This window comes from Chiloscyllium punctatum, chromosome 9, assembly GCF_047496795.1.
Source record: "Chiloscyllium punctatum isolate Juve2018m chromosome 9, sChiPun1.3, whole genome shotgun sequence".
NCBI classification, from domain to species: domain Eukaryota; kingdom Metazoa; phylum Chordata; class Chondrichthyes; order Orectolobiformes; family Hemiscylliidae; genus Chiloscyllium; species Chiloscyllium punctatum.
This window is the reverse complement of record NC_092747.1, coordinates 10,687,497-10,708,733: the sequence shown is the minus strand read 5'-3', so window position 1 is coordinate 10,708,733 and position 21,237 is coordinate 10,687,497. Positions and strand designations below refer to the sequence as shown.

Genomic DNA, 21,237 nt, shown 5'->3' with positions numbered 1-21,237 from the left:
GCAATGCAACAGGGAGTGGAAGTCTTCTGCTGCAAAACTAGTTGACACAACAAAGCATCACTATCCAGAACTTCTCTGCACCTGGATGGAGCTGGCTGAGTCAGCAAACCCGAGGGTCAGCTTGATGAATGGTTAAAGCAACAAGCTTTCTGTTCAGCCACAGTAAGCAATCCACACAAATTGAAATTGCTACATCTTCAAATTTAAGAAAATGTCTCAAAGATGTTAATAATAATTTTTTTTTGTGTTCCTAATGGACACTGATTATGTCTGAGTAGAATCACAGACCAGCCCAACAAAGCACAGAAACAGCCCATCCTGTTCATCTCTTGAAGAGCTATGTAGTTGCTTCCACTACCTCATTCTTTTTCCACATCCCTACATTTTTTCCTCACATATTTATCTCAATACCGTCTGAAAACAACGGCCTCCATCACCCTTTTATGAAGTGCAGTCCAAGCCCTAACCAGTCACTAAATAAGTCTTTCCTCACATCATCCCTGGCACTTGTGACCAGCATCTTAACATACGGTTTTTTTTGTGAAATACAAGATAATTCTGCTTCAGGGGCTTAACCGGAGCAAATGCTTCAAAAATTTACAACTGAGGAGGTTATGAAGTGTTTTAAAGTTTGATTTCTAGACTCCGATTCATGATGTCGGCTGCAGGATCCTACAGATGCTAGGAACATCATAAACTCAGCTTCCATGTCCACCATCGGGAAATAACAGCTGGCACTGCAACAAAGGAAAATTCATAACAGCATCGTGGAGAAGGAATTCACGCCTGGAGAGGGTTACCCTCTGAAAGAGTCAAGGGATAGAATAATTTAATTCCTTCTGTACATCTTGCACCAATTGCTGCTTGCTGAATAAAATGGTCTTCTCACCCCAGCTGCCTGATACCTTCTGTATTCGTTTTGTCAGTGTAAATAGTATTTCTGCTCCTGTTCTCTTAAAATGAGATATATTCAAATGCTTCTTTGTAGCTCAGAACTCCATTTGAAGAGGTGAATTAAGGTCTAGTATCATACAAATATTATTCCTTTGAGGTGCAAAGCCAATAAATTGGATTCTTACTCGACATGGAGTTTCGTTATGAAAGCGTTTTGTGATCATTTCTAACGAGCAAAATCCATCAATAATTATATCTTCTCCAAGGCAGTGAAATGTAATAGATAGGGCAATCATCAAATATTAGTAGATAATGAGCAAAACAACCATCACAGAGAGATTTATTCCCAATAAAAGACAAATTTTGCAAACAACAAAATTACCAGAACAGGAAAATCGAAAACCGAGGAAATGGAAGATATATCTAGCATACCTGTAAAAGATGAACACGCTCACTTTAACAATATAATCCAAACTATAAATATATATGGACAGCACACTCAGTAGATAAATGTGTGCATGCACCTTCATTTTCTGTTTGAATACTTATACTCAAGATGAGGATGATAATATTGTAATCATGAATTCACCATTTCAAGCACCTGTCATCAGGTTGAATGCAGTGTAAAATTTATTCTCCCCCCAAAAATATGCTGAATAACCCAAATATGACTATCTTACATTTCCAAAATTAGTGGAAATATAATTTCCCTCAGAGTCATAGTCATCTGTTCATAATATTTTGGTTATTGGAGAATGAGTTATAGTTTCAATTTAGCAGCACTGGGCGAAGCATTAGTTACTAGGCCCATATCTGTAGAAGCTGGAATGAATGCCCTGAGTAATGTTTTAACGTTAACCTCTCCACAATCACAAACAGAACCGATGACAAATTCCATGTGCAGTACACACTTACAGTCTATTTTACAGTCACCTGCAGCTTTGTACAGTATATTCTGAGGTAATTTTTGTTGCAATCTGACAGAAGCAGCGTGTGACACAAGTTGACTGCATGGGTTGGGCCACTCTCAGCAATGAAGTCAAATGGACAGAAAGGTGGGAGCTCTGAAATCACAGCTGGAAAAACAAGTGATGAAATGACAACTTCTCCTATCTCAGTGAGGATGCTGTCTAAAACAATGAGGCAGAGTGGCTTAGCTGTCAAAGTGCATCAAAACAGGTGGCACTGATGAATTGGGAGGGTGTTAGGAAACAAAGTTAAAGACAAAACTGTTCTTAAGGTTTAAAATATCAAAGAAAAAACATGTACAGGATATTACTGTAAAAATTACACATTTGATCCTGGTGTTTAGATTACAAGTTTCTCTCTTCAAACTTTGACCCTACAGTTTACATTGCCATTTAAAGCATTTGATCTTTTTTCTTTGATAATTGACCTGTTCAGGGTGATCTGACACACAGGTCTCCTAGCCCAGAGTTAGAACACTACCACTACACCACAAGAAGCCTTCAAAGCCTTTGATTGTTATTTCATATTCATTATTTTCAGCTGCAGATCAACCTATCCTGATCATTTTGAGCATTCTTCTGAACCAAGAGGTCCAGGTTCAAGTGCTACCTGCTCCAGAGGTGTGTAATAAACTCTGAAAAGATCAAATAGAAGGTATAATTTGAGTGGGTCTGGCTGCAGAAACCACACTTGTTCTTTGGTCTTTCTGCTTCAGTCTTTTAACACGTATAATATTATGAAGCATACTTTGGACTGCAATAAAATGACATTAGTTTGCAAGTTATGAGGTAACAATCAATCAGAAGGTTTTAAATAATCAAGAGCTGAGAGAGAGAGAGAGAGAGAGAGAGATAGAGCTGTTAGAGCAAATCAGAAAGCATAAGGAAGGAATTAACTTGTTCTTTTCCACTGAAGGTTTGACTGGGAGTAGGATAATCAGCTTGACCTGGGATATTAGCAACACAGAGCCCAATGATGAAAGGTATCGTAACACTGGCATGAGAATGACAATGAGATTTCCCTTTTATGCCAGAGATGCTAAGAAATGAATCCTTCCATTATCAATGAATTTTACAGTAACTGGCAGATTTGTACTGGCCAATGGGGAAGCAGCTGAACCAAGAAGCTGCTTACTGTCCTCCTATTGGTCATCCAGAAAACCAAATGGGGACCTAAGGCACACATTATGGAGAGGCAAACCAGCAGTGCTTGCATGTCATACATTTCACTTTGAAGTCTGCTCCTAGGTGACCTAGACCCAATGTAAAAAAAAACTGAAAATAATCACGAGGTAATTTTTGCATGTCCAACAACAACAGCTCCGATGTTATGACAGAATGCCCCAGATAATGCAAGCCATATTAGCTGCCTTAGCTTGGTTGCAACTCACTCTAAGAAACATAAAGACACACCCACATGAAGGCCTGATTGATAGTGGAGGTGCTGGCAGAGGTGCAGGCCTCAGCTTTTGACTTAGCCTTGGTGGTGTGAGTGTTGCATGGGTCACTCCATTTGTTTTCAAACAGGTTGTGCAAATTGGGAAAATAAGCAAAACCCAATGTGTTGGTGAAACGTCTTCTTTCATCATATGCTCTGGGAGGAAACAGAAAGAAAAAAAAATGCAGATAAAGAGAAAGGCAGAAGTTCCAATCTGTGCCCAGAAACTGTTTCTACTTGTATGCAGGCAAACCAAACAATTCTGGCTTGAAATCCTCCATTGACTTGAGTACCAAGGTGGCTGGCTTTGTCAGTTCTGGGTCAAGCTGTGGATCTGGAATCTGGACGACTTGCATTCCTGCTGCCAATGCACCTGTAACTCCATTCGGGGAATCTTCAAATACAAGACACTAATGGAAAGAAAGAAAGAAAGCATGCCTATGAGAAAAATACAGTTTCTCTTGTTTGCCCTCAAACTCTTAGTTTTCCCTTTCTCTTCACACTTTCATCCAGACACTAATGGTTTGGATCTTGACTGCACTCTCCACTTGACACCCTCTGGTATTACGTTCAACTAGCCATTCTTTATGTGCTAAACTAGACAATGAAAGTCAACGTGTTATTCAATCATGAGGGACTGAACTTTATGACCATCATCATCATGGAATTCCTATTGTGTGGAAGCAGGCCATTCGACCCATCGAGTCCACACCAACCCTGCAAAGAACAGTCCGCCCAAACCCACCCCCTCTACCCTATTCCTGTAACCCTGAATTTCCAATGGCGAATCCACCTAGCCTACACATTTCTAGACACTATGGGCAATTTAGCTTGGCCAATCCACATCTTTGGACTGTGGGAGGAAACTGGAGCACCTAGAAGAAACTCACACAGACATAAGGAGAATAAGCAAACTCTACACAGACAGTTGCCCGAGGCTAGAATTGAACCCGGTTCCCTGGCATCGTGAGGCTGCAGTACTAACCACTGAGCCACCGTGACGCCCTCCACTTTATTTGTTCTCTCATCCTATCTCATAACATTTTAAAAAATGGCAACCCTGACAGCTTTCACCCCTCCACCTTTTTCTCTAGTTCCTAAGAACGTGAGGTAGACCACTGTCTCCAAAACATTACCCTGGCTGTAGTCAGTCAATTCAGCACAGGCCAAATACAAAATTCTGCAAGGGACAATTACTCAAATAATCTCACTCAGACAACTTAATCTGCTGTGATTTTAAAATGCTTTCAAAGTTTCAGGAGTGAAATAAATATAGCATTTTTATTTTACTATTTGTTCATGGGATATGCACATCACCTCTCCAGGACAGCAGTTATTGCAATATGTAATTGCCCAGAAGGCAGTTAAGAGTCGAAAAATGTGGTGCTGGAAAACCACAGCAAATCAGGCAGCATCCGAGGAACAGGAGAATCGATGCTTCGGGCAAAAGCCCTTCATCAGATTTTTGCCTGAAACATCGACTCTCCTGCTCCTTGGAAGCTACCTGACCTGCTTTCCCATTCGGCACCACATTTTTTAGGCTTTGATCTCCAGCATCTGCAGTCCTCACTTTCTCCCAAAGGGTAGTTAAGAGTCAACCATATATTTTACCCCCTCCACATTTCATGTCAGTTCTGTTGAGGAGTCATCTAGGATCAAACGTTAGCTTATTCTCTCTCCTTGGATGTTGCCTGAGCCATTGCGATCTGCAGCATTTGTTGTTTTCAGTACAGATTACAGCATCTGCAGTAATTTACTCCTACTCCTTTTGTGGGTCTGGAGTCACATTTAGGTCAGACCAGGTAAGGTCCAAATTTCCTCCAGTAAAGAACATTTGTGAACAAGATGGGTTTTTACAACATCAACAGTGGTTGCCATTAGGCTAATGAATATAAATTTCAGTGTCTGCCAAGATAGGATCTGAGGCTACAACCCCCAGAACATTAGCCCAGGGTTCTGGATAACTATTGCAGTGATATTACCACTATGCCATCACCTCTCCACTCCATTGTGTCCTATTATAAAGCGATAATGTAAAGAAAATACAAAATTAAGGCAAAATGGGTTTCTCTGATTTTTCTTTCCACACACCATCAAGCATGCAAGCCTATCTCTTTCATGCACCTTTAAATCAGTGCATTTTTGATCAAGTGATCAAAGTAAACAGCAACAATCACAGTTGTTTTCTATTCAATTTGTCGGAATCCTTTTGAAATCTTTGTATTGTGATTTTTCACAAACTTCCTTGTCCTCGAAACTTTGAAACACACTTGTACTCTGCTCAGATTTAACCTCAATGGCTGTGCCACTCTCCTTTGTGTTTCAAAGTGCGTCTCAATTACAGGTTTTACATAGAATAATATTTTGGTGACAGTAACCCCTCCATATTAGTCTTTTATCATGCCCTGGACAGTCCATCTCCATTACTGCTTTGAATGCTTCTCACGATATGCACGTCAAAGTAAAAGCAAACCTTGCCAATTGGCTTTGTTGCAGAGTGTCTACCCACTCCACAGCATTAACTCAAAGTCTCTGAAAAGCTCTCGGTCTGTCTCCTCAAAGCTCTGAAACCACAGCTGAGATATGGTCTGACTTTTGTGAGTAAGCTTAAAAGCTACACAAAATAGCATTATCAGTCCCTTTCAGAAATCTTTAGTATCCAGATATAGCATAGAAATGTACTTGACAAGCTTGCACTGAAAGATCTAATTGACTTCAGTGATGTCTCAGAACTAGCTATATGGGAACAACCAATTATTAGCCCAGTAATCTGCATATTGGAAGGACTTAACTAATTCCCTGAAACTAGAGGTAATTAAAACTCTTCATTCCCACAGAAGGCACGTTAATGACCTATAATCATTCTGCTTATTTGTTACAGTATGCGCATACTCGTCATGTTTGCTTTTGACCACAATGAAAGACATTTGTTCCTCATCAGCATTGAACTGGTGTGCATTACAAATTTGGTGGAAGAGAAGAACAACAAGATATTACATAGCGCCTGCAGAAGGACTGAAGTCATCCTTATTATCACCAGATATGGAAAAAGGAGAGGAAAGGCAGCAGCTAAATTTTAAAGTATTTCTTATTGTCATAGAGGAGAGAATGGATGACTGTTTCGGTCTCAGTTTCATCTAATAAAGATACAGGAAATAAGATTGTTCACCGCTCACATTCACCCGTGCCTAGTATTACAGATTTCAAAGGATAGTTGTGACAAAAATTAAACTCTTTCTCCTCCTCATGTCGGGTCCATTCATATTCCCATGATGCACTATGATGAAGTGGGCTGCTCTGAATACTGATTATGGACAGTGGAATGCAGTACAAGGTCAAGCTGCAAACCAGCAAGTTATGAGAGCAATGTCAGATTAATAACAATCTATAGGCGCTAATATGCTGAGAATTGAAAGGCTGTTCCATTCTTGATCTTCAATAAGTTTGGAGTGTGGGTTTAGTGACATCCCAAAAGTACACAGCAATGCTGTACCTGCCAAGTAAGATCATAGCAACAGAGACATAGACAATGCTTAGAAATGTGAAAAAGGCTATCTCTAGATCACAAGCCTCACATTTAAAGTTTCATTAAGGCTGCTGCAGCCCCCTGGTTTTATCAATGTGTTATCTTTCTGTTACTTTTAATGTGTCTCTCTCGTACAGAGCTTTCCCTAAAATTTGGGGATGGATACTAAAAACAGCACGAGCGAATCTTAAAGCAAAGGTGCACATATTGTGTGGCTCAGTTAGCTGCATTCTCGCCTCTGAGTCTCCACTCCAAGATCTGAGAACAAAAGTCAAGACTGATGCTCCTTTGTAGTAATGGACGGTATGGGCAAGTTGGGCCGAAGGGCCTGTTTCCATGTTGTAGACCTCTGTGACTGTATCACTCTACTGAAGGTGATCTGCACTATCGGAGATGCCACATTTTCAGATGAGACAATGAATGAAGGCTTCCTATTTGACCACTCCGGAGGATATAAAATATCCCATGATACTATTTCACAGTTGATCAGGCCAATATTTCTCTCTCAATCAAGAGGAAATGGAAGGCTAACTTTATAGAGGCTCACAAAATCATGAGGGGCATTGATCAGGTAAATAACAAATGCCTTTTACCGAGGATAGGGAAGTTCCAAGCAAGAGGGCACATTTTTAAGGTGAGAGGAGAAAGATTTAAAAGTGTTCTGAGGGCCAACCTTTTCACACAAAGAGGGGATCATATGTGAAATGAACTGCCAAAAGAAGTGGTAGATGCAGGTACAGTTACAACCTTTAAAAGACATTTGGATAGGTACGTGAATAGGGAAGGTTTAGAGGAATATGGGCCATACACAGGCAAGTGGGCCTAGTTTAGTTTGGGAAACTTGGTCGGCCTAGATGAGTTGGACCAAAGGGTCTGTTTCTGTGCTGTTTGACCAAAACAGATGATCTGATCAATGTCACATTGGTGTTTGTCGGTGCACTGAGTGTAAAATTAACTGTTTGTTTCATGCATTACAACAGTGAATGCAGCAAAAAAAAAGATTAAGTTGTAAGATTTGTATAAATCAAGTATTTTCTTTCCCTCCCAGAGACACCACTGTCAGAGATCTCTTGTTTTACTTGGTGAATGCAAGCTGTCCCAGAGATTCCAGTCTGTCTGAGGCCCAGTGACCATTGTGATCTTTGAGAATGACCCAACGGACACAACAAGCAGCAGGCAATTATGGGAGAAGGTGAATTTGGTCTTCTATGGCGCCACGAGGTTCATGCTGGTAGGGTAGCTTTCAGCTTGCACATTGCCAGAGAGGAGATTCAGCCAACAACAGTAAATGTGGGGGACAGAAGACGACAAAGGAAAGCTGAAGGAGAGATTGCCGGTTCAACTTTATTCCTCACTCTTGTTTGCTCCTATCAGGTATTATGCCTTCACAATATAAAACATAATATAATGTTGGGGAAGTGATGGCTTAGTGGTTCTATCATTGGACTGTTCATCGAGAGACCCAGCGAATGTTCTGGGGACCTGGGTTTGAATCCCACCATGGCAGATAGGTGGATTTGAATTCAACAAAAATTCCTGGAATTAAGAATCTAATAATGACCATGAATCTACTGTTGGATTAAAAAGCCATCAGGTTCATGAATGCCTTTTGGGGAAGGAAACTGCCATCCTTGCCTGGTCTGAGACAGAAACTGCAGATACTGTTATCCAAAATAGACAACAGGAGGCTCAAAAAAACACAACAAGCCAGGCAGCATCTGAACAGCCTGGACTGAGGGGTTTTTTCCGAAATGTCGACCTTTCCACTTCCTGAAGCTGCCTGGCTTGCTGTGTTCTTCCAGCCAATTATTAGCCTGTCTATCCTTGCCTGGTCTGGCCCACATGTGTCTCCAGACCCACAGCAATGTGGCTGACTCTGAAACTACCCACTGGGCAATTAGGGATGGACAACAAATACAGGCCTAGCCAGTGACACATTCATCCCGTGAACAAACACAGGAAAATATGTTTCTTGCATACACGGTCTTGAGGCATTTGATGTGCCCATTTTACGTCTTCACTTACACACACTTCCTTGAGCGAGGGCTTAAAGACTTTTTATGAAATGTTAAAAAAAAGGTGTGTATTTGTAAAATGTGAATAGAGGATCCATGAACAATAAAGGTGGAAGAGGAGGGAGGCGGGGGGAATGCAAATTTGTGCAGAGAAAGCTGCAAGTGTTATTTTGTGGCATCTTAGGACCCAAAAAGCTAAATCCCATTTAATGTGGAAAATCACCATGGTGTGCCTGAAAAAGAAAATCCACTCACATAAGCTGCACAGGGAAAGTTATTTTCATAGTTCTGGTGAGCTGCAAACCAAAGCAAATCGCTTGTGTGCACTTAACGCCTCTATGATACAGTGGAACCTTTATTATCCACCAGAATGGAAGGCACCCAATCCCAGGCAACTTGGCTGATTATTAAAACCTATTCCATGTACAGAGTCTGACAGATTAAAACTGTTTATTCAAATTCTTAATGTGCAACGAGGACCCATATTTGTGCATTTGAATAATGACACACTCTTCAGAAACTACTGCCAGGATGATTGCTGCAGTTCTGAATTTCTGCCCACTGCCACTGACCTACAGCTAAAGATAAATTTCAGAGCTGTATATAAATTAAATCCTACCAGGTGCTGGACACCCAGACAACATCTATTGATTTGATCAGGTCAAGAACTCACAGGATGTGAAATATGCAATCAAAAATCCCCAAGTGTGTTTTGGCTGGCTTATCAAAACCTGACTGAATTCCATGCAAATCACCGATGTTTCAAGTAATCCAGTGCATTCATCCCCCATCTCATTTCAGCGAGCTCTTCCTGCCAACCAGGTAATTCATTATACCGGTCTCCCTACAACGGCAGATTTATACTCAATCCTGCTGAGTATTCAGCATGCTTCTTCCTCATCCTTCTCTGATACTTGCATACTTCAACCTCAATTCTTGATATATTTGTATGTCTTTTTTTTTCCTGAATCTAACACTACTGCCTAAGCTATTATGATTGAGCCTATATACGCATGGGAGGTACCAGCATGATCAAAGAGATGTACAGCACGGAAACAGACCCTTCAGTCCAACTCGTCCATGCCGACCCAATCTAGTCCCACCTGCCAGCACCCTGCCCCATCCCTCCAAACCCTTCCTATTCATATACCCATCCAAATGTCTTTTAAATGTTGCAATTGTACCAGCCTCCACCACTTCCTCTGGCAGCTCATTCCACACACGCACCACCCTCTGCGTGAAAAACGTGCCCCTTAGGTTTCTTCTATATCTTTCCCCTCTCACCCTAAAACTAAGCCCTCTAGTTCTGGACTCCCCCACCTCAGGGAAAATACTATGTCTATTTATCCTATCCATGCCCCTCATGATTTTATAAACCTTTATTAGGCATCCAACGCTCCAGGGAAAACAGCACCAGCCTATTCAACTTCTCCCTATAGCTCAAATCCTCCAACCCTGACAACAACCTCATAAATCTTTTTTCTGAACCCTTCCAATAGGAAGGAGACCAGAATTGCACACAATATTCCAAAAGTGGCCTAACCAATGTCCTGCACAGTCACAACATGATCTCTCAACTCCTGTACTCAATTCTCTGACCAATGAAGGAAAGCATAAGAAACGCCTTTTTCACTATCCTATCTCCCTGCGACTCCACTTTCAAGGAGCTATGACCCTGCACTCCAAGGTCTCTGTTCAGAAACACTCCGTAGGACCTTACCATTAAGTGTATAAGTCCTGCTAAGATTTGCTTTCCCAAAATGCACCACCTCGCATTTATCTAGATTAAACTCCATCGGCTACTCTTCAACCCATTGGTTCATCTGATCAACATCCTGTTGTAATCTGAGGTAACCTTCTTCTCTGTCCCCTACACCTCTAATTTTGGTGTTATCTGCAAAGTTACTAACTAAATCTCTTATGCTTGCATCCAAATCATTTATATAAATAACGGAAAGTAGTGGACCCAGCACTGATCCTTGTAGCACTCCACTGGTCACAGGCACTTGCCACATTCTTAGGACATGGCAACCGCTGGTTGGAGCCAGCAATTACAGCCCAGCCCTAATGTCCCTCGAAAAGGTGGTATTGAGCTTCTTCCTTGAACTACTGCAGCCCTTGAATAATACAAACACCTGCAGTGAGAGAGTTCCAGGCCTTTGAACTACTAATGCCTTTCATGTGACTGAGGCACATCCAGTGTGTTGTCAGGAGGGTAGTTTTGACTCAGTGATTGGCAATATAGTTCCAAGTCAGAACATTGAGGGGCTTGGCGGGGAACTTGCAGGTGGTGACATACCCATGTATCTCCTGCTCATCCTTCTAAGAGGCGGAAATCATGGGTTTGCAAGGTGTTGGTGAGGGAGTGTCTCAGTTCATCTTGTAGGTCCATACTGTTGCCACTGTACATCATGGTGAAGAGAGTGAATGCTGAAGGTTGTGGATGGGGTGCGAATGGAGTGCGTGCTTTATCCTGAATAGCGTCAAGCTGCACTTATTCTGGCAAGTGAAGAATATTCCATCACACTCCTGGCCTGTGCCTTGTAGGTGGTGGAAAGGCACTGGGAGGGCAGGTGAAGAGGTACTCACCATCGAATTTCTGACCTCTGTCCTGAGACGGCCATTGCCAGGCATTTCAAATGTTACTTACCAATTATCAGCCAAAGCCCAAATGTTATCCAGGTCATGCTTTATTTAGATTTCTGAGGAATTCTGAGATGGTGCTGAACATTGTGCAATCATCCAGAAGGCAGCTGACAAGGTATGGTGTATCCAAAAGGATTATATGCTCAAGTCTCAAAATAAACACAATGTTCTGGCTCAGAAACGAGAGACAGTGCTGCTAACTGAGCCACACACCACGTGTCAGCCAATGAAAATACTTTTCCTTGACTTCAGTTTATCTGCCACTCCTTAGCATGAAACTTGGTTGAATACTGTCTGATTGTTGAGGTCAGATTTTTTCATCTCCTCTAGAATTCAACTTTAATTTTTTTTCTCTGCACAGAAAACAAACTGAATTGCAAAATGTGATCCCAAAACAATAATAAAAACCTTGAACTCCAAAGTAATAAAAAATAAATTAACTTACTTAGCCCTCTTGAAACAGCTATCTTGGCGACTGGCTTTTATTAAGGGTTGTTTTTCAGTTGTACATTATTTCTCAAGTTGTCACATCTTTCTTGGGGCTGTAAGTTTTTTATGCAAGCTGTTTGTCAACTTTACTGAGTTACTGAGTTTTGTAGGTTGCTTTCAACAGTTTGGGAGGTTGAGGTGTAACCTAACAGGGGTGTTTAAAAATGATAAAAGGATTCAATAACATGGACACAGAGAAGCTATTATCTCTGCTGAGACAAGGGAGATAGTTAGAATGAAGCCATTTAGAAGTGAAATTAAGAAGTGTATTTTCATACAAAGCGTAATGGAAATCTGAAATACTCCCTCTCAAAAGAAGGCCATCGATTTTAGATCAAATTCAATTGTCAAATCTGAGATTGATAAATTTTTGATGACTAATGGTATTAAGGGATGAAGAGAAGAAAAAAGGCAGCTAAATATCGAAGTCAGCACAAATAGTACTGTATACAGTTCTGGTTGCTCTGCTATAGGTAGGATATTATTAAGTTGGAGAGGTTCAGAAAAAAATTTACAAGAATACTGCCAGGACTGGACGGTTTCAGTTACATGGAGAAGCTGAAGTCAGAAGTCCCACAACACCAGGTTATAGTCCAACAGGTTTATCTGAAATCTCAAACTCTTGGACTGCTGCTCCTTTATCAGGTGAAGGAGATGCTGGACAGACTGAGACTTTTTTTCACTGGCGCATAGGAGGGGTGAGGGGCGACTTGTAGAGGTTTATAAAATCATGATAAGGGCATTGATAAGGTGAAGCTCAAAACTCGAGGGCATTTTTTTTAAGGTGAGAGGGGAAAGATTTAAAAGGAACCTAAGGGGGAACCTTTTCACATGTTCATATGTAGAATGAACTTCTAGAGGCAGTTGTGAATGCAGGTACAGATGAAACATGTAAAAGACATTTGGACAGGTACATGAATAGGAAAGGGTTCAAGGGATATGGGCCAAACACAGACAAGTGAGATTAGTGTAATTTGTACAATTTGATCAGTATGGATGGGTTGGACCAAGGGCTCTGCTTCCATGCTGTATAACCCTATGATTCTAAATACAGCTCAAGGAATGTTCCCTGTAATTTGTTTCCCCCCACTATTAGACCTCCAGGATCTGTGCATAGCAGCAACTCCCAGAAGCAGAAGCTAACGTGCCAGACCCGCCCAGAGGCTGCACAAACATTGGATTAAAGTATAGATTACCCATGTTCCAAATGAATGGCAGAAGTTGTTCATGGGACTGAATAGCCTCCACCTACTCCTATAAAGCCACACTTAAAGATTTTAAATGTAAATTGCAGACTGTACAGCATATTTTTACATTTAAACAAGCTTCACTCATTCTAATCTCTCACAGGTGGTATGGTACAGCTTTTCAGAACCCTCTTCCAAAGCACTCACTTTCACCATTTTGGATTCCTAGTTTTGTCTTTTGCAGTCTCCTCCTTATCCTCCTCACTGTTGCTAACGTGTTCTGTAACATTCTTCCAGATGTAATTGTTGCCCGATTTGCATAATAGTGTAATTATTGCCTTTTCTTCCAACATCCAGCAACCATTCTCCCATTCAAATTAAATATAAGCAATTCAGAAGACAGGAGGATACACAACTGTTTTGTTTTTATGTTCTAAGCCAATAGAGCAGCAAAGAAATTGCAGTTTCACTTTGCTGCCACTTGTTGTCATTATTGCACTATCCCAGACCCTGTTGCAAGCAACGACATACAACCCATAGCGTAAAGCTGAAAGTAACCAACAGTGCACCAGTCTGCTAAAACATTCAATTAGTCCAAGAATGCCACCATTTCAGTGCCTTGTACAAAAAGGACATTGAGTCTAGGTAAGCACCTCTGTCATAATGAAATTGTTGTTAAGCGACTCTAGAAACCAAACAAAAAAAAACGAGGAGCAATAGAGGCAACAGAGAGAAAAAAAAATTCCATTGGTTCAGGTGCTTTGCTGTGTAAAACTGCTCCATAAAGCCAGTGCATTTTAATACTACATCCTGGGCCCTGTGCAATATTCTTCATTCATTACCAAGAATAACTCAACAGTTACCATTAATGACAGGTCTGTAAAAATCAATAACTACCCTAGATTGTAAATGGAGATCTTTCTAAAGTGAAAAATCCTACCCACCATGACCAATTACTTAAACCCTAATACTAAAATTCTTTGATATACCTTTGCTATGCATTGTAAATGGAGAGAATTTAAAAGAATGATATTGACAGACTTTCCAACTTGCAGATTTTGATGACCTCTTCTGACCTCCAATGTAATTTCAGCACCTCGCCATCTATCATCAGCTCCAACAATGCCATGGAATTTACCTTACATTTCAGATGATGTCCAGTTATAAAGTAAAAGCTGAGAGGTTTCCCGTGGGCTCCAACTCCTTTTGTTCCCTAGAGGAGTAGCACCCCTGAAGTTCTGTATGCACTTCACATATGACTCAATGTTTGTTCAACAGGTTGAAAGCAAAGTAGAACTGCAGAAAGCAGTATTTCAACTGATCCCACCCGATATGCATGCACACCCTGTCAGTGGTCACAGGGCAATGGGGAATGGGAATGTTAGATGCCCTTTCCTTCCTTAGCCCCAGCTCTACTGTTTCCCATCTGACCGAGTACAGCTTGCTCAGGGAATTAAACCAAGGAACTCATAAGCTGCTTGGCTCAATAACACATTACGTTTATCTAGAGGTTGCAAAGCTATCTTTTACAATGCCAATTAGAACCATAGCCATCCAATGCATATTTGGACACAGTCAGATCTAACCCCACCTAGCAACGTCACAAAATATCAAACTCAATATTGATGTTTAAGTCTTTCTCCCTTCAATCTTTAAACGGTACGGTGGCTCGGTGGTTAGCACTGCTGTCTCACAGCACCAGGGTCCCAGGTTCGATTCCAGCCTCGGGCAGCTGTCTGTGTGGAGTTTGCACATTTTCCCTGCATCTGCGTGGGTTTCCTCCAGATGCTCCCGTTTCCTCCCACAATCACATAAAATGCTAAATTGCCCATAGTGTTAGGTGCATTAGTCAGAGGGAAATGGGTCTGGGTGGGTTACTCTTCAGAGGATCGGTATGGACTGGTTGGGCCGAAGGGCCTGTTTCCACACTATAGGGAATCTAATCGAATCTAGAAAACCTGTCATTGTGGAAGAATTTGAAAGCTAAATCATTTAACAAGATTACAAGAAACAAGAGCAGGAATATACCACTGGACCCTCTGAACCTGCTACAATATTCAATAAGATTATGGTTGTTCAGAGTGCTGTCTGGCCCTCTAATCCTCGTTCAAAATTCCAACTCAACTTAGACGATAGTCAATGACACAAACCCCCAATGTTCTCTGGGTTAGAGAATTCCAAAGAATAACGACCCCCGAGACAAGAAACATTTCCTTACTTAGTTTTTAAATGAAAGGCCCCCCTTACAGTTAAACTGCAGCCCCTAGCTTTAGATTCCAACACAAAGAAGACATCCTCTCAAAACCTATCCTGCCAAGTGTCCTCAAAATCTTATAACTCATCAGTGTTTAGAACAGTGAGAGGTGTTCGGATTGAAAATATATGCTCGATTTATGACCTCTGGACAAGGCAAGTGTATCAAAGTTGAAGGAACCTGAAATTAATAGAGACATACAAGATAATAATAGACATACAAGATAATCAGAGGGTTAGATAGGGTGGACAGGGAGAGCCTTTTTCCAAGTATGGGGATGGCAAACACAAGGAGACACAACTTTAAAGCAAGGGGAGATAGATGTCAGAGGTAGTTCCTTTACTCAGAGAGTAGTAAGGGTATGGAATGCTTTGCCTGCATCGGTAGTAGATTCGCCAAGTTTAAGTGCATTTAAGTCGTCATTGTACAGGCAAATAGACGTACATGGAATAGTGTAGGTGGGATGGACTTCAGATTAGTATGACAGGGCAGTGCAACATCAAGGGCCGAAGGGCCTGTACTGCGCTGTAATGTTCTATGATCTATGAACTTGATTTCAGGTACTTTCAACCTTGATACACTCAATTTTCATTGGGAGTGTTTAGTAGCAGGGTCTTTGGGGATTTGTTTCCATCAGTCCTCTGGCTAGAGGGGCTGGAATGGTGGATAGCCTAGCTGTGGGCCAGAAATCCTGAGTTTGAATTCGATGCCAGGACCTGTTGGTCCGTGGAAGGTGTGTTTGTGGTCAGCCTGCAAATTCTTCCAATTCAGGTGATAGCAGGTCATAAAAGCAGGAGAGTTTCCAGGGCAACCATTATGGATAAGGCAATGGCAAGCCATTATGGTACTTTGCCCATAAGCAATCTAATGGAGGTCGATGGTCCAACCCTCAGAAACGAGGATGAGAAAGGTGACTTTAAGTCCCTCTCTCTGAAGTATGCTGATCGAAGGCAGTTAAAGTTAGGGGAAGGTCTTTTTCAAAATTTACTTCTGGGATGTGGGTATCACTGGTGAGGCCGGGAATGTATTGCCCTTCCCTGATTGCATTAAGAAGATGGTGATGGGTTGCCTTCCTGAGTCGCTGAAATGTTGTTGAAAAAGTAGCGAGTTACACCTTGTAGATGGTGCACATTGTGCATTGGTAGCAGAGACAGTGAATACCTCAGGTAGCAGATGGGATACTTGACCAAGTGAATTGCTTTCTCCTGGATGATGTTGAGCTTCTTGAGTATTATTGGAGCTTCACCCATCTCGGCTAATGAGGAGTATTCCATCAGACTCCTGACTTGGGCCTTATAGATGGTGGACAAGCTTGGAGGACACAGCAGGTGAGTAACTCACTGGGGAATTCCCAGTCTCTAATTCGCTCTGGTGAGCAGTGTTTAAAGTCAGTTTCTGGTCAATGATGACGTGGTTAGTTGGGGATTCAGCAACAGTAATGTAATTAAATGTCAAGGAGAGACGGTTAGTTTCTTTTTATTGGAGACCATCTTGTACTTGTGTGGGGTGAAGTTTGCCTGCCACTTATCAGCCCTAGCCTGAATGTTGTCCAGGTTTTGCTGCATAAGAAAATAGGATGCTTCAGTATCTGAAGAATTATAAATGATAATGAACATTGCGTAAAGTTGCACAATTACTGATGAAGCAGCCGAAGACAGTTGGGGCGAGGAAACTACTCTGCAGAATTCCTGCAGAGATACTTCAACAGCCACAACCATCATCTTTTCTGTTAGATAAGCCTCCAACTAGTGAAGAGTTTCCCCCTGATTTTCATTAGTTTGGTTATATTCTATGAAATGCTGCATTGATGTCAAGGGTATTCACTCTCACATCTATTCTGGAGTTTAGCTCCTTTGTCCACGTTTGAACCAAAGCCATAACGGGACTGAATAGCCCACGTGGAACTCAACTAAGCTCAGTGAGCAAGTGTCACTTCATAGCACTTCCAATGATTCCCTCCATCGCTTACTTCACTGATAATCAATTGCAGACAGGTGGGATAGTAGTTAAGCAGTTTGAACTAGTCATATTTCTTGTGGACAGGATATAACTTGGCAATTGTCCTCATTTTTAGCTGTTAGCTGGATGGATCTTGAATATGGCTTTTCCTTTAAAAAAAATCCAGTCCCTGCAGCAATTTCTCCTTCCTGAGGCCGAAACACTGTACATATTCTTGACCCACCAACACATTGATAGAGGTTAGTATTAAGGGTTTTATCTGACTTCAAAGATCGTTCCAAAGATATTAGTTACTTTTTAACAATCGCTTTGCAGTTTCTAAGAGCTGCAACCTTGTTACCATCAGGTTGCAAATTAATTTGAATGTACCCAAACTGCATGTGGGCCAGAATTTAAGAAGTTCTCTGGCAACAGCTAAACTAATGCTTAATCACAAACCCGCAAAACAGGCTCGTTAAATTGTGTTTTCTTGCACTAGATTTTGATGCTTTATTATTCAGTTCATAAGGTCATGTACAAAGAAAATGCATCATCTTGTATTTCAAATTTCCATCCTACACCCTTCTTTTTAATCATTCCCCCATCTCCTTTAAAGCCCTCCTTAAAGTTCCCCTCCATGATAAAACTTGTGTCACCTTAACCCTCTCTCTGACTTAGCATCCATTTACCTCATGCCTCTGCAAAGTGGTTGAGAGCAGTTTTCAGTTGCAACCATTTCCAGTACAATGTTACACCTGTCATTGAGTCATACAGCATGGAAACAGACCCTTCGGTCCAACCAGTCCATGCCGAACATAATCCCAAACATAGTCCCGTCTGCCTGCTCCTGGCCCATATCCTTCCAAACATTTTTTACTCATGTACTAATCTAGGTGCCTTTTAAACATTGTAACTATGCCCACATCCACCACTTGCTCAGGAAGTTCATTTCACACAGGGACCACCTTTTGTGTAAAGAAATTTACCCTCATGTTTTTTTTTAATCTCTCTCCTCACATCTTAAAAATGTGCCCCTTAATCTTGGAATCCTCCGTGCTAAGGAACAGACACCTTCCACTAACCCTATCTATACCCCTCATGATCTTATAAACATCTATAAGGTCACCTCTCAACATCTTACACTCCAGTGAATAAAGTCCCAGCCTTTGTTTATAACTCATGGCCAGTCAAAACCCGCCATGCAATCTTTGTGAGATCACTAACACAGTTGGAAGAAATTTTGTTCAGATAGTTCACTTCATTATTGCCATTGTTCCTGTAGGTACAACAGTAGGTGTCATTTTTAAAACCGCTTTAACATAATAAGCATTCAAAACTGTCTCAAGGAGTGTTAAAAATTACACAAAACCACGTAACATCATAGCCACCTCAGATACTGAGGCAACCCATCATTCAAGTTTGGGCTGGTAACTGGCAAGCTACATTTGTGCCACCCACATGCCAACCAATGAACATCTCCAGCAAACAAGAAGCAAATTCCTGAATTTAACAAAATAAGCATATGAATATGTAGGGAATGGAAGGATATGTACCAAGGGTAGGCAGAAGGGATTAGTTTCATTCATGTTCAGCACAACATCATGGACTGAAGGGCCCATTCCTGTGCTATACTGTTCTAAGTTCTAAGATGAGATATTGGGGCAGGGGACCAGAAGGTTGCTTGGCAAGACACGTTTTAAGGTGTGTCTTAAATGGAAGAGAGAGAGAAATTAAGCAGCAGAAAGGCTGGCAAAGGGATTGAATGTAGGTTTGCTTGCTGAGCTGAAAGGTTCATTTCCAGACGTTTCGTTACCTTACTTGGTAACATCTTCAGTGGTGAAAATGTGTTGCTGGAAAAGCGCAGCAGGTCAGGCAGCATCCAAGGAGCAGGAAAATCAACGTTTCGGGCATAAGCCCTAGTAAGGTAACGAAACCTCTGGAAATGAACCTTTCAGCTCAGTGAGCAAACCTACATTCAAAACCTCAACCTGAGTTAAATATCTTCTCAAAACTCACTAGCAAAGGGAGTTCCAGAGCTTAAGACTTGGTAGCTGCATCAAATGTTTGAATGATTAAAATCTGGGAGATTTTTAAAAAATCAGCATAGTAAGATTATGAGGCTGGAAACTACAGTAATAGGGAGCAAAGACCATGAAGAGGTATGAAATGAGGTTTATGATTTTGAAAGTTAAAAAAGACTGAATACTCAAGAAACAAAGGTAATCTTTACATATACGTGAGCAGATGAATTAGGGGCAGGAATAAGCCATTTGGCCCCAGGAGCTCCCTCTGCCATTCAATGGCAGATCAGCATTGATAACAATTTATAACTCTATAACTAAAGGTAATATTTACTGGTATTAGAGGAAGTCCACAGGAGGTTCACGAGATTGATTCCAGGTATGAAAGGATTTTCTTATGAAACGGGGTTGTGATTGTACTCATTCCAATTTAGAAGAAAAACAGGTGATCTTATTGAAACTTAGAAGATTCATAGGGACTTGACTATGGTAAATGCAGAGAGATTGTTACCCTTTGTGTGACAGTCTAATAGCGGAGGGCCTAATCTCAGAGCAAGAGTTCGCACAGTTAAGACAGAGATGAGGAGGAATTTCTTTTCCTCCAACGTTTGATAACCTAAGGTATTCTTTAAAACAAAGGGCTGTTAGACTGGACCATTAAGTGTACTCAAGGCTGAGATAGACAGATTTTTAATCAGTAAGGGAATCAAGAATTAGACGGATGGCAGGCAAGTGCAGTTTATCAGAATAACCATGTTCTGATGAAATGAGTAAAAAAAACTGCTGATGCTGGAATCCAAGGTAGACCAGCAGGAGGCTGGAAGAACACAGGAAACCAGGCACAGGAAATCAGGAGGTGGAGAAGTCAATGTTTCGGGTGTAATCCTTCTTCAGGCTCGATGTAGTCTGGCTTGCTGCGTTCTTCCAGCCTCCTGATGATCTGATGGAATGACAAAGCAGACTCAACGAGCTGAATGGCAGAAGTGGGTACTGCAGATGCTGGAGATTAGAGTCAAGATCAGAGTGGTGCTGGAAAGGCACAGCAGGTCAGGCAGCATCCGAGGAGCAGGAAAACCAATGTTTTGGGCAAAAGCCCTTCATTCCTGATGACTTTCCTGCTCCTCAATGGGCTGAATGGCCTACCTCTGCTCCTACATCTTATGGTTTTATGGACTCGCAACACACAGAACAAAAAACTTTTCTTCATGGTCATCCTAAATGGGAAACCCTCCACTATTAAATTTTGTCACCTCATGTCTCTCTCCCACAAGAGGAACTATCCTTCCTGCATCCATTCTTTTAACACCCCTCGGGAGCTTATATGTTTTAATAGAAGTTTATAAAATAATGAGAGGTATAGATAAAGTTAATGGTAGTAGTCTTTTCCCTGGAATGGGGTGTTTCAAGACGCGGAAGCACATTCTTAAGGTGACTGGAAAGAGATTTAAAAAAGACATGAGGGGCATATTTTTTACACACAGGGTGGTTCGCATGTGGAATGAACTTCCTGAGGAAGTGGTGGATGCAGGTACAAATACAATGAGTAAAAAACATTCAAATAAGTACATGATTAGGAAAAGTTTGGAGGGATATGGGCCAGGAGGAGGCAGGTTAATTTGGGATTATGACTGGTTGTTTCTGTGCTGTTTCACTCTGTGACTCAATAAGGTTTCTGATTTTATGTTGGATATTTGTGCTTTCTATAATTCTACTGTTGATTCATCAATGTTTGTCAGCACTTGCAGAGATACCAACACGGTACAACTTGGTATGCATTCTGCACTGTACATTTTTCAGCAAGAATTTACCTGGTCTCTGTCAGATTTTGTAAAAAAAAAACTAAAAGGACTGAAGCTTGACT

At 41.3% G+C, this 21,237-nt stretch overlaps 1 protein-coding gene across 2 annotated transcripts in view; it reads right to left on the bottom strand.

Moving 5' to 3' along the window:
* Positions 1–1,204: 1,204 nt before the first annotated feature.
* Positions 1,205–21,237, bottom strand: part of pudp (pseudouridine 5'-phosphatase) — a 33,664-nt gene continuing 13,631 nt past the window's right edge. The window contains exon 4 of one of the 2 annotated variants that reach the window (XM_072576887.1): positions 1,205–3,710. In XM_072576887.1, coding sequence (XP_072432988.1) covers positions 3,534–3,710 — 177 coding nt within the window. In that variant the 3' untranslated portion in view covers positions 1,205–3,533. Of the gene's footprint in view, positions 3,711–20,077; positions 20,317–21,237 lie in introns of those variants that run through there. The other variant, XM_072576888.1, reaches the window with a different exon arrangement.